This window comes from Spermophilus citellus (genome assembly GCF_964194105.1).
Source record: "Spermophilus citellus genome assembly, chromosome: X".
Lineage (NCBI taxonomy): Eukaryota > Metazoa > Chordata > Mammalia > Rodentia > Sciuridae > Spermophilus > Spermophilus citellus.
In genome coordinates this window covers 41678709-41693206 of record NC_138190.1, presented here as the reverse complement: position 1 = coordinate 41693206, position 14498 = coordinate 41678709, and the positions used below count along the sequence as shown (strand labels likewise).

Sequence of the window (14498 nt, the reverse complement as noted above, 5' to 3'; positions counted from 1 at the left end):
ACAAATTTTCATGAAAAGTTCCATGTCAATGCTAATACTTTACAAAAGCATTTTAAAATAACTAAGGAACAAGCTAGACAAATAATAAAACAATGTCAAAATTGTGTGACCTTTTTACCACAAGTTAATCTTGGAGTCAATCCTAGAGGACTGATACCTAACCATATTTGGCAGGTGGACGTCACACACTTGCCAGAATTTGGAAAATTAAAATATTTGCATGTTACAGTTGATACTTCTTCTGGATTTTTGATGGGCTCCCTTCATGCCAGAGAAAAAACTAAAGATATTATAGCTCATTGCTTACAAAATTTTGCCACTGTGGGCGTTCCAAAACAGTTAAAAACAGATAATGCCCCTGGTTATACTTCTACCTCTTTTAAACAATTTTGCTCATCATTTGGCCTTACTCATATAACAGGAATCCCACACAATCCACAGGGACAAGGCATAGTTGAAAGAGCTCATCAAACTATTAAAATGTACTTATTAAAGCAAAAAGAAGGAATTGGGAAGGGGTATATATTCCTCAAAGATAAACTTAAAATAACCTTTTTTACTCTAAGCTTTTTAAATTTGGATTCATCAGGGCTTAGTGCTGCAGAAAGGCATATGTGTCCAAACAATGTACATAAGCCCAAGGTACTTTGGAAGGATATTCTAACACAACAATGGAAAGGTCCTGACCCAGTAATTGTCTGGAGTTGGGGGTCTGTTTATGTTTTCCACAGGGAGAATAGCAGCCGATTTGGATTCCAGAAAGATTAACTAAAGCGATTTCTACAGACCAAAAAGAAGATGATTTGGCTCAAATCCATAACAGCTGATATCCAGAACTCCAGTTTGGCTATCCTTACATCTGCAACAGAACCAGGATCCTTTTTTCAATATCTATTTTATTATTACCCTTTCCCACATCATGAAGTTCTATTTTATTTTTTGAGCTCATACAGACCTAGGTTAATGTTTTGCTGATCAGTTCTATTTTTGACTATAGAGATTTTAAACATTGCAATGGAGATTTCACCTGTAAAAAGTTATAAGGCCTTTACTATTATGTTATGTGTTGTATGTATTATATTATGTGTGCACACTTGTGTTTTATCTTGTATGTTTGTATGTACGTATGTCCATATATCCTATATGATGAGTGCTCATGAAAAAATGGATCCAAATATTTTTTTTTATTCACGTGATTTAAATGGTTTAATTTAAATTGGGTAAACAGCTGTTGAGGATTGTTTTAATATGTGAACAAAAAAGGAGGTTAACAGACCTGTTTGTTTACTTTCACCTTTCCTTTTCATTATATTTAATAATTCTGTTCAAGATAATGTAAATTGTTCAGAAAATTGTTTTCTTTTAGTGCCTTCTGGAATGTTACATACTTTTTTTCTTTAGCCATTATTGCCAGAATTCCTATCTTTATCCCAGTGCTGGTGAAGACAAAGATAAAACCAATCTACAGCTTCTGCAATAGCCATCACTGAACTGCTTTCAGAACTTGCCTGGACTATGTATCACTTGTATGCATTGTGAACTCACTTGTATGTATTGTGAACTATCTGTTGGTGCAGCGACTTGTGGTAGTGTTGGGGTATTTTTGCTGATGGTGTCATCGGTGGTACAATTTTTCCAAAAGGAGCCATCACTGAACTGCTTGCAGAACTTGCCTGGACTATGTATCACTTGTATGCATTGTGAACTCACTTGTATGCATTGTGAACTCTTTGTTGGTGCAGCGACTTGTGGTAGTGTTGGGGTATTTTTGCTGATGGTGTCATCGGTGATACAATTTTTCCAAAAAAAAAGTTCCCCAATGAGCAGCTCCTTGGTCTGAAAGGGCGGGGAAACAGCCCAATGAACATCACTGCAGAGGAGCCAATCAGTTGGCAGCTAGAAGTTTGCTGGGGCCACTGTGAGCCAATCATCAGCTGGCAGCTGGAAGTTTGTTGGCAGCTGGAAGTTTGCTGGCAGCTGGAAGTTTGCTGGGGCCCCTTCGGCTGTGGCTCTCAACATTTCTCCACAAACCATCCTGACTGAGAATATATATTTTGAGGGTATATAGTTGAATTGGTTTTTTCTTGTCTTTGGTTTTCTCTTCCTTTTTCCTTTAATGTGATTATAGTATTTATTCAAATTAAGTTCATTTGTTTCATTTCAAAACTGTCATTTTTAAGTTTATTTTTCCTGACATTATTCGTTATTCCATAATTTTTCATATTGTTTAATAGAGTTTGTCAGGATTAGAGGCTGATCAAACTCCTGAGAATCCCATGTTAAATAAATGTCGCTAAATGAGACAGGATAGTTTTATCACAGGTAGTATTATGTTAGAGGTCTATCCCCCCAAATTCGTTGGTCTTGGCATATCCAGACAGAAAAGCCAGACATATTCCATTTTTCTCCTTTGAACATCTTTTCAGGTCAAAGTAGAATATGATATTAACAAAAATTCTTTTCGGTTATTTGCCAGTCAGTATGCCTGGCATGGTGATCAAAATTATATCTCATATTCCATGGAATAGCAGCATTTAGGGTTCTACTTAGCTAATATAAACTAGTACTTTATACTGATTTTTTTTTTCCTGCTGGCTTCCACTGTTATCAGTTGTAAGATATTTGGATTATCACTCCTGGGAACACACAGTTGTTCAGGATGGAGATGTAGGTCCAGACTTTCTTATAAGAACCACTTATTGGGTAAGTCATGGTTCTCTTCAATTTCTGGTCTGCTCCTCCCATTTTTTATAGGCTTCTCAAAGTCAACCTGCACAGTCCAAGAAGGAAGCCAATAAGGAGATTGTAAAAGATGTTTTCAAGAATATAAGAAAGAATAGGCGTGTTTACGGATCTGCTAAACACAAGGAGATGAAAAGGTAAGAGGGGATTCAGATGGTATTGTTTTTGATGGTAAAGAAAAGTGTGTGACATCCTTTTGTCTTCCCCAAGAACATGTTTAGTGAGCCACAGTGGTGACTAGCATATTTACCCTGAATGCTGAAGAGTTACAGGGCACTTCACTCTCCTCTTTCATGGTGTGTGTGTTTTTGAAAGATCCATTGTTGTTATTGAGAATTTTCCAAAAGACCTTATGTTAATCTTTTCTCTATTTTGGTAATTCAGTCTCTGTTTGAGCTGGTCTGTGCATGGGAGTGTGGAGGCAACTTAACATTTCAAGGGACTCTCAGCATGTGACTGATAGTTCACCAGTTATCTCATCAGAAGCTTTGCCCCTTGTCACTTAAGAGGAATTACTATCTCCATGGGCCAAATCCATGTGTCCTCCAACTGTTACAGATAACTGTTTACATGCTCACAAGCAGAGATGAGCATTGCCCATCTAAGATGGGAAAAATAATTTGCTTCTGAGAAAACTTTTCTTTGCGGTGCTGGGGATCAAACCCAGGGCCTTATGAATGCTAAGCAAGCACTCCAAAACTGAGCCATATCCCCAGGCCACTCTTACTAGAAAAAGACTTAGAAAGTAGAGAGTGACACATTTCTGTATTCTCTCTTTATTCTAGTGGGAATTACTTCTTTAGAATTTCTTATTCCAATCTGCATTTGAATAGATTAGGTAAATGACTATGCAGGGCTATGCATAGGTTCCAGTGAGTGATATAAAGGTTGAGAGCTGAGTGTGGTGGTGCACAGCTGTAATCTAGAGACTTAAGAGGCTGAGACAGTAGAGTCTCAAGTTCAAGTTCAGTCTTCGCACTTAGTGAGGCCCTAAGCAATTTAGCAAGACCCTGCCTCAAAATAAAATATAAAAAGGGCTTGGGGATATGGCTCAATGATAAAGTACACCTCTGAGTTCAATCCCTAGTACTCTACAAAAAACAAAAAAGAAAAGGTTAGGAACTCCAGAAAATTAACCTGCTGTGTGCATAGAACTCTTTGCTAATTGCCCAGCAGAAAGAAATCAAACCAGAAAATTAGCATTTATACCTACTTGGTTTCCTGCTGAAATGTAATTCTGAGGTTGGGTTTACATGCATATTTGACCTGATGCTGGCTCTTAATTGGATATTTGATTTATTTTTAGATAATCTTTGTTGTTGGTTAGGGGTCTAACTTCATTATTTTGCATGGAGATATTTACTTTACCCAGTCTTGAGAAGACTAATCTTTTTCCTCTTGTATTGGCATACTTGTCAAAACAATTCAATATAAATATAAGGGTTTATATCTGGACTCTCAGTTTTATTCCATTGACCCATATGTCTGTCATTACCTATCATTATGCCAGTACCATACTGTCTGGATAACTGTACCTTTGTAGTACATTTTGAAATTGGGAATTGTGAATCCTGTGTTATGGCTTGAATCTGAAATGTACCCCCAGAAGCTTGTGTGTTGAAAGCATAATTCTCAGTGCAACAAGGTTCAGAGATGGAGCTATTAGGATATGATTAGGGCTCTGATCTTATCACTAGATTAATCAATTGATAGCTGAATGGGCTATTGAATGGTAACTATAGGCAGGTGGGGTGTGGCTGGAGGAACTAAGCTGGGGGTGCAGATTTGGACTATATATGTCTTTAGCCCCTTCCTCTCTCTCTCTCCTCCCAGGCTGCCATAAGCTGAGCAGCTTTCATCTACAATGCCCTTCTTTCATGATGTTCTGCCTCACCTCATACCCAGAGTGATAGAGTCAGCTAACATCGACTGAACTTCTGAAGCTGTGAATCCAAAATAAAACTATTCCTTCTCCAAGTTGTTCTTGTCAGGTATTTTGGTCACAATGACGAAAAACTGACTAACATATCCTCCAAACCTTTTTCTTTTTAAAGATTGTTTTCACCATTCTGAGTGCCTAGCAATTCCACATAAATTTTAGGTTCAGCCTGTCAAATTCTACAAATAAGTCAGCTAGGATTCTTGTAGAAATTGCCTTATATCTGTAAATCAACTTGGCAAATACTGCCATCTTAACAATTCTAAGTCTTCTAATCCATGAACATATAATGTCTTTCTATTTATCTAGATCTTTATTCCAACATTTTAAATAGTTTTCAGAGTGTAAGTTTTACATGTGATTTATTAAATTTGTTTCTAGCATTTTATTATTATTGATATTACCATAATTGGATTTTTTCCTTTAATTTCATTTTCAGACAGATCATTACAAGTATGGTGAAGCACAGATTATTGATTAAATTATTTATTCTAATAGTTTTTTTTTGTGTGTGTGTGTAGGAGTTCCTTAGGCTTTTCTCTATATAAAATCATTGTCATTTGCTGACACAGACAATTTTACTTATTCATTTCCAATAGGGATGTCTTTGTGTAGAATTTTGTTGCCTCATTTATTAAAAAAATTTTGGAGCCAGCTATGGTGGTGCACACCTATAATCCCAATGGTTCAGAAGACTGAGGCAGGAAGATTGCAAGTTCAAAGACAGCCTCAGCAACTTGGTGAGGCCCTAAGCAACTTAGTGAGATCCTGTATCTAAATAAAAAATAAAAAGGGCTGGTAATGTGGTTCAATGGTTAAGTGCCTCTGGGTTCAATCCTGGGTATAAAAAAATGGTACTGGGAATTTAACCCAGGGGTACTTTACCAATGAAGAACATCCCTAACTCTATTTATTTATTTATATTTTGTGATAGGGTCTCTTTAAATTGCTTAGAGTCTCATTAAAATGTTAAGGCTGGCCTTGAACTTGTGATCCTCCTGTCTGACCACCAAAGTCACTGGGATTACAGGTGTGTGCCACTGCTCCCAGCTTTCTTGCCTTATTGCCCTAGTTAGAACCTTTGGTACAGTGCTGAATAAAAGAGTGTCAGAGTTGGGCCTCCTTATCATCACTGGGGGGGATATTGTATCACCATTAACCATGATGTTATCTTTTGTATTTTTTTTTGTATATGCCTTTATTAGTTTATGGAATTTCCTTCCTATTCCTAGTTTGTTGGGTGCTTTTTATTATGAAAGGCTGGGATTTTATCATGATTTTTCTTAATGTAATGATAATGATCAATTTTTTTTATTCCATTGGTGTATTATAGTACATGAATTGAATTTTGGATGTTAAACTAAGCTTGTATTCCTGGGTTATTCCTACTGGATTAAGGTTTCTTAACCCTTTATACATTGCTGGGTTTGACTTGTTAGTATTTTGTTGGGGATTTCTACATCTCTAGTCATAAGAGGTATTGATCTTTAGTTTTCTTGTGATGTCTTTGTGGTTTAGGGTATCTTCATGAAGAACTGGTATTAATTCTTTAAATATTTTATAGAATTCACCATTGAAGCCATCTGTGCCTGGAGTTTTCTTTGAGGATAGGATTTGGATTATTAATTCAGTGTTTTTACTTATTACAGGTCTATTCAGATTTTTAAATTTCTTCCTTAATAGGATTTGGTAGTTTGCATCTTCCTAGGAATTTGTCCATTTCATCTAAATTATCTAACTTATTGGCATGAAATTATTTATATCATTTCTGTAAGTGTTTTAAGCATATTAATTTGTCAGATAGTCACAAGAAGCCTATGAAGGGGACATTATTATGATCCCCATTTTATATGTGGAAAAACTGAAATACAGAGAGTTAAACTTGCCCAATGTAACTCAGGTCATAAGTGGAGGAGCCAGGATTTGAATTCAGGCATTCTGTTTCCAATCAGAATGGATGTTCCTATCATAGCTAGACTATTTGAATATTGCCTCTAAAAGTTCTCATTAGGAAGGACCTGGAACCTGTCTTGTCTGGTAAAACTTTTGAGGCAATTTTATTTAAATTGCTCAATTAATTTTTACAATACAGTGTTTTTAAATTACATTTCTGGAATTCTATAGCTATTACCACTATCTGATTTTGTATTTTATTACCATCAAAAATACCCCAACCCTATTAGGAGTCCCTTTCCTTTTCCAGTCCCCCTCTCCAACTCCTCCTGATCCCAGCCTCAGTAACCATTAATCTACTTTCTGTTATTGATATATTTTTATGGATGTATTTATTCTGAATATTTCATGTAAGTGGAGTTAAATAATATCTAATGTTTAGAGGCATGTATTCCCCCTGTTCAGAGATTTTATTTACCTTTAATTATCACTCTTTTTTATTCTGATTTCTAGTCTTCCAGTAATTTGGTCACACTAGGTTAGGCACTCTAATTGGTCATAAAATGCTATTCAGAACAAAGCTTTGCACTGACACATGTGACAAATTTCTATTTTGGTCTCTTTTTATTACTTTCATTGGGAAAGTGTCTTTTGAATAACCTAAGGTGAAGGGAATGTGATTAGATCCCACCAAAATTAATTACAACCCTGCCTCTCTCATTAGCCTCCAAACAATATTAATTTGAGCCTGTGTTTTACCAGATGTTCGGTGCTAATAGACAAAGACAAATAATTGCAGCTGGTGAGGAAGACTGATACGTAAGCAGATAACTCATACAATGTGATAAGTATTATAACAAAAGTTGTATAAAATAAAAGTAATAAATCATATGAGAGACAGCATAAAATGGATTTCAGGGGGAAATTGTAAAAAAGTGTAGGGACCTAGGCATAGAAACTATATAGTATGCTGCTTACTTGATTTAATATGGTTCCCATTATTTTTTACCCTCTACTTTGTCTCTCGGGATTGAAGCCCTTTCTTCTTCCAGACCTTAATTCATGTAGCAACAAAATGAGATGGTAGGTGAGGACTGCAAGAACTATATTCTTCTTACTCAGACATTGTTTGCTTTGCAGGTATAAGTTGGAAATCTCACCAGTAACAGCTTCTACCACCCCAGTGCCAAATATAATGGAGAAAACACTCATTGTAGACATATCCACCAACTTCAAAACACCAGCTACCGAAGAGGCATTGCTCATCAATAAGTCATTAGTTTTAAAAGAGGAAACAACTACTGAGGAGACACACATCAACAAGATGTCATTGAAGAAGTGCAGAAATCATGAGGACATGTCTCTATTAAAGCATTCACTATCCTTGCAGGAGCAGACTGACAGTGATGATGAATTTGTTATAGAGACAGTGACTTTGGGGAAGAAGCATAAAGTTGAAGAGACTGCCATCAGTGAGAAGACATTATCCTTAAAGAAGAAGACATGCACACATCAGGGGAAGAAGTCTTGTTGGGAGGAGTTGTGGACTTCCCAGGACAACAATGATGATGACAAAGTTTTTGATATGGAGCCAATAAGTTTTCGGAAGAAACCTAAAACTGAGAAGTCATCTCCCACTAAGAAGCAATTAACCCTAAAGAAGCAGCAGCATGCCACAAAGGGGAGGATCTCCAATGTGATGAAGCCACTAGTTTTGCAGAAGGTCACCTCTGAAGAGAAGTCACTCTCTAAGGAACCACTGTCCTTTAAGAGAAAGTCTGCTTCTGAGAAGGTGTCCATTTTTTGGAAGCCATCTGCACTGCAAGAAAAGCCTGCCACCGAACAAGAGGTGTCCATCTTGAAGACATCATTGACCTTGTGGGAGAAGATAGACTTGGAAGAAGAGTCCTTCTTCAAGGAGTCATCAGATTTTAAGGAGAAGCCTACCACTGAGGAGACTTTTTCAAACAGGAAATGCATTACTCAAGGGAATATATCATATTTGAAGAAACCATTAGTACTGCAGAAGGTCACCTCTGGAGAGAAGTCACTCATCACAAAGCCATCACCCTTTAGAAAGATGCCTACCACTGAACAGGAGTCTCTCTCCTGGGAGTCATCTACATTGCAGGAGAAGCACATGACTCAAGAGGTGGTGGGATTCTTGAAGAAGCCACGGGCATTGCAGGAGAATAGGAACCATGAAGATAAATCTTTTATGGAGCTAGTTTCTTATAAGAAGAAGCATATTATTAAGCAGACAACATACACAAAGAAGCCATCACCTTTGAATAAGAAGTTTAATACTCAGGGGGTGATCTCTTGCTTGAAGCCTCAGACAGTAACCTTGGGGAGGAAATCACTCACTAAGGAGCCATTGACTCCCCAAAAGTCTCCCACTAAGGAGGAATCACTTCTTGAGGAAGCTGTGGGTTTTCCAAAGGAACATACCATTGAGAAAGCAACCCTTTCCAAAAATCCTTTGTCTTTAAAGAAGCAGCAGCCCACCACTCAAGGGACAGTGTCCCACATGAAGAAGCCACTAGTATTGCAAATGGTTACTTCTGAAGAGAAGTCTCTGGTTAAGGAGTCATTGTCCTTTAAAGAAGAAAATGTGTCTTTAGAGAAAAAAAAGGGTACTACTTACTCAGTGCCCTTCTGGAAAGAACTGTCAGACTGGCAGGATATAATTGATAAAGAAAATAATTCCATCTATGTGAAGCCAGTGTCACTTGGGAAGAAGCCTACAACTGAAGAGACAGTCCTTTCTAAGATACCATTGTCTTTAAAAAAGAAGGAAACCACTTATGGGAAGGTGTTCCTGGTAAAGAATCCATTGGTCTTGCAGAAGACCACATCTGAAAAGTCATCACTCTATAAGAAGCTATTGCCTTTAAAGAAGAAGCCTACAACTGAAGAGAAGTTCTCCCAGGAGCCATCTTCACTGAAAAAGAAGCATACCAACCAGCAGGAGGTGTCCCTCTTAAAGCAACCATCATTCTTTCAGGAGATCACCACTGAAGAAAAATCAGATAGTAAGGATCCAGCAACTTTGAAGGAGAAGCTTATCACTGAGAAGAAATTCCTCTTTCAGGAGCCACATTCTTTGCATTTTAAGCCTACCAATGAAGATGAGTCCCTTTTTCAGAAAGCTTTGGTCTTGCAAGAGAAGACTAGTACTAAAGAAGACTCCCCAGAGAAGCTGTTGGCTTTGCAGGAAAAAAGCATCAGTGAAGAGAAGTCCCTTTTCAATAAGCTCTCCAGTTTGGAGAAAGAGCCCTCCACTGAGGAAGCACCAAGCATAGAGGGGCAATTATCTTTAATGAAGCTTGATGCTCAGGGGCAGTTGGCTTTGCATGAGAACATTACTAGTGATGAGAAGTTTGTTATTAATCAGCCAATGATTTTGCAGGAGTTTCTGAACATAGAGAAAGAGATCCTCTTGGAGGAGCCCTTGGTCATACAGGAGAATCCCAGCATTGAGAAGGAGACTGTACTCAAGAAGCCATTGATCTTGCCGAGGAATTCCACCATTAAGAAGCAGTATACCATGGACACAGGAGCTCACTTCAAGGAAGCTTTGGCTTTCCACGAGGAACCCAGCATCGAGGAACAACAGAAACCCACAGTTGGTGGGGGAGGCCTCTTCATGGAACCATTGGCCTCGCAGGAGAATCCCAGTGCTGAGATGGAGGCTACCCTGAAAGAGCTCTGGGCCTTGCAGGAGAAGCTCAACATTCAGAAGGTGACCATACCTGAAGAGCCATTAGTCATTCAGGAGAAGTCCAACGTGGAGAAGGAGCCATTAGCCATGCAGGAGAAAACTACCACAAAGGAGATATTCCTTTTCAAGGAGATATTAGACTTGGACGAGAAACCCATCTCTGGGAAGGAGTTCTCCTTTAAAGATCCTTTGGCTTTGGAAGAAAATCCTACTCACAAGAAAGACACTTTTTCCAAAACATTCTTGACCCTTGATATTAAGAACGACCCACGTGTATCCAGCACTACCCTTGAAACCAGTACAGACAAATCCAGTGCTGCCAACATGTGCAATGCACAGTACAGTACCACCAGCCAGTCCAGTGAATGTGAACCTGATTCCAAAGGACCTTTTTCATCTCAGAGTGAGAGCATAGAAAAGGAGGTATTTATCTTTCTTCTTAAATTCGATGATGTGTTCTCTGTATTTTTGTAGCTCCTAGAAAATAGATTTTTGTTGAATTTGCTGCTGGGGAGATTGAAACAGAGCCTTGCATATGCAAAGAATGTGTTCTGCAAGGAGCTATACCCATAGCCCCAAAGAGGTTTCTTCTTATTTGCTTTCCTAAGGAATTGAACTGTATGTAGTAATTTATAGGAACACCTTCTACTTTGGGAGAGGGGGATATTTTGGGAGTTTACTTCTAGTTTTATTTAATGATAGGTGATGCAGAATCACCTTATTTTTCATAGCTTGAAGTTACTAGGTTCTTTGACATTTTTCTTTTGTTGCTGGCCTTGTAGCTAGGATATTTTGTTTTGTACCAGGGATTGAACACAGGGGCACTTAACAATTGAGTCATATTCCCAGCCCTATATATATATATATATATATATATATATATATATATATATATATATATATATATATATATTAAATTTAAGACAGGGTCTCAACAAGTTGCTCAGGACCTCACTAAATTGTTGAGGCTGGATTTGAACTCATAATTCTCCTGCCTCAGTCTCCAAGCTACTGGGATTACAGGCATGTGCCACCACAGCCCTTGTAGAATATCTTGACTTTCTGATTGTCATAGTGATAGACCTAGGCAATCAGAAAGTATTTAAATCCAAAAGCATCTGGAATATTGTCCTATATATTTGGACTTTGCAATAGTGTTTAGCCAATTTCATTCAGGAAATTACCTTTCTTAGTAATTTTAATCAGCATTACAGTGGACTTTAGTCAAATATGAGCAGAATTCACAGGGACATATCCCAAGGAAGGTGGTCTCCATGTTGTAAATTAGAAGAATGAAGTGATGAGATTTAGCATCCAGTAGGAGAAATAACCCTCATATGGGCAAAACATTCTGGGAAAATATGTAGAAGGAAGGAAAAGGCTACTAAGAATAATTGGCCATAAAAGGAACTTAAGAAGGCAGGTGATATAGCTAAAATAATAAAATAAGATGCCTTTATTAGAGAATTGAGTATTCTTGTAAAAAGGATACCTTGTTCCTAGGGCATGATATTCGTATATTAGGCATTTCTGAATCACTGGACAGTATGAGTATTAGAGGGCCAAGAGGTTCTCTGTTATAGCCCAGAATACATGAGGCTTGAGGAACTTAGCATAAAAAGTCAGTGGGGAGAAAGGAGTCATCCTTGATGTGTATGAGCTAAGATTTTCTTGGACTTTCTCTTCTTCTTCCAATATATCCTTTTGGTGATTTCTAAATAGATGACCATACCAGAAGATATTGACAAGGACCACAGCGATCCATGTTTCAATTCAATATATGCCAAGGATATCTTCAGTTACTTGAAAAAGAGAGAGGTATGTAGGTATCTGGGGGTGGGCAATGATTTCTAGTCCTCATTTCCTCCTTCAGCCTACAAGTTGACAGGGAAGGGAATAATAATGATGAAAACAACAATAATAGCAACTAGTATCTATTGGTAGCTTACTATGAGTTGGAAACTGTGTTTAGAGATTTATAGACATTATCTTGTTTAATTCTCCCATTAATTTCATGATAGTTGGTATTACTATCTCCCTTTTACATTTAGAGGAAACTGCCCAGAGTCTTACTATTAGCCTGTGGTAGAGCTGGGACAGGGACTAAAGTCTGATTACCTTGAAGACCATAATCATGCTGTTCTAGGTATGAAGGAGATATTCTGACACAAAATTGATCAAGTAGTTTATTTCTGGATAGTTGCTTTTAGAAATCTCCTTTTTCTGTGCATGTTTCTGGCATTGAATTTAAGAATACAACTTTTTTGTTTGTTTGTTTAGATCACAGCTTTTTGTAGCTCTCTAATCTGGTGCAGTTTTCTTTTTCTTTTGAAATCTGCTAGTCTCCTTTACTACTAATATTTATCAATTCCAAATTTCTTCTGTCTCTCACAAGGGACTAGATAAGATCAAGATTATTAACCACCTAGAATTTTTAGTAGGTGAATATCTTATCTTCTCTATAGGTAGAGAACAATTGATTATCTGACTTCAGAGTCCATTCTTTTTCTAATATATCTCATACTCCTTGAATCTTGAGGGGGGTTATATCCAGATAAACCCCATCATGAGTTGAAGCATCCTAGCTGAGACATACAGATCTCTATGGAGTATAGATTATTTCCTCTGGTGACCATCATCAAGTTGAAATTTATTAAGTTAACCACTGTTAGTCAGGAACTATCTATACCTTAGGGAAAGTAAGAGACAATTTTGCTTTTCTAAACATGTGAACCTTGGCTCAGAAGTATCAGTTTCACTTGGAATCTTGTTATAAATGCAGAAATTTAGCCCCACCCTAGACCGTCTAAATCAGAATCTGAAGTTCTCCCAGATCCCCAAGTAGTGCATATATAAAATTTTGAGACATACTGTTCTACATAGCATGGTATTATGATTTAGACTGGCTTGCAAAAGAGGACAGACGCTTTTTGGCATTCATCTATAGCCACAGGTGGAATAATAGTCCTTATTCATTCTGGATTCCTCAATACTTTTTCTAACACTTTAATAAGTGTCCATTTTCCAAGCATAACTGGAACTTGTCTGGAAAAAAATTATTTTGAGCTGCCCCTATCTGATACCAGTCGAAAATAATGAGTTAGAACTGGTGAGAGAGAAGTTAATTGAGTTATAATTTGGAACTAAAATGAGAGTTTATAACATTTCTTTCTCATTGATACTAGGAAAACTTCATACTTATTAAATACATGGACAAACAGACTGACATCAACAGTGATATGAGGGCCATTCTTGTCGACTGGTTGGTGGAGGTACAGGTAAGCCTGAAAACTGCTGTCTTAAGGAGCTTCTGTCTCTTTCTTTGGTTATTCATTCCACAGTACCAGCCAAAGCATGGTAAAATTTTACTGGATCCCCAGAGCTGAAGAAACTATAATTCCTGCTCTAAAGGAGCTTATGATTTAGGGGGCAAGATAAAATATGCAGACACATAAGTATAATACAAAGTAGAATATACTAAGTACTCTAAGTATGTTATAAATAAAATACTGTGAGAACCTATTGTAAGGAGAGACTTTCTAGAAGAGACAGTGATGATATGTTGGTTCTATCATTCTCAAAGTCTTATGAAAGTGTATCTAGTGATTTGAATTTGGGGTCATTGGCAAAGTCTTCCAAGTTTGAGTGGAATGGGTGATAGGGAGGACGATATGGCAACAGACATGATAGGCAGATGTCTGTTGAGGGATTGAGGAAATTCCACTATGGATACTTTATTATTTTATACTAAGGAAGGAGAGCCCAGAATACTACCTGGCACATAGTAGGGAGTCAATAAATATTTGTCAAATGTATGGAATGAATTGCTATAGAATTTGCAAGGAAATATAAGGCATAGTCTGTGTATGCTGAGCACAGTTTTACTATATAATTGAGAAGAAAAAGTAGTAGAGTTTTCTAGGCTTGATTAAGTGCCAGAAAAGTGATTTGGGCTCGCTTTGGTGTGACAAACAAGGGAAATGTGGTAGATACAGTATATTTCGACATCAACAAAGCATGGAAATGTCTCTCTTCTTATGGACATTACTAGTAAATTAGTTTAAGAGTAGAAATTGAGTAGATCTTAAGTACATAAAATAGAACCCCAAAGTTTCTGATCATTACCAAGTTAGAAATTTCTAGTGAATTGCCATTGGACTTTGAAATTTAAAGAGGCCTTTTCTATTGTTATTGCACAAA

At 37.3% G+C, this 14498-nt stretch overlaps 1 protein-coding gene across 1 annotated transcript in view; it reads left to right on the top strand.

The window, feature by feature from the left end:
* The window catches only part of CCNB3 (cyclin B3), a gene marked incomplete at its 3' end in the record, with an annotated part of 54987 nt that overhangs the window by 21904 nt on the left and 18585 nt on the right, over positions 1–14498 (top strand). The window contains exons 4-7 of the mRNA XM_081277943.1: positions 2755–2879; positions 7697–10721; positions 12021–12116; positions 13484–13576. Coding sequence (XP_081134069.1) covers positions 2755–2879; positions 7697–10721; positions 12021–12116; positions 13484–13576 — 3339 coding nt within the window. The remainder of the gene's footprint in view (positions 1–2754; positions 2880–7696; positions 10722–12020; positions 12117–13483; positions 13577–14498) is intronic.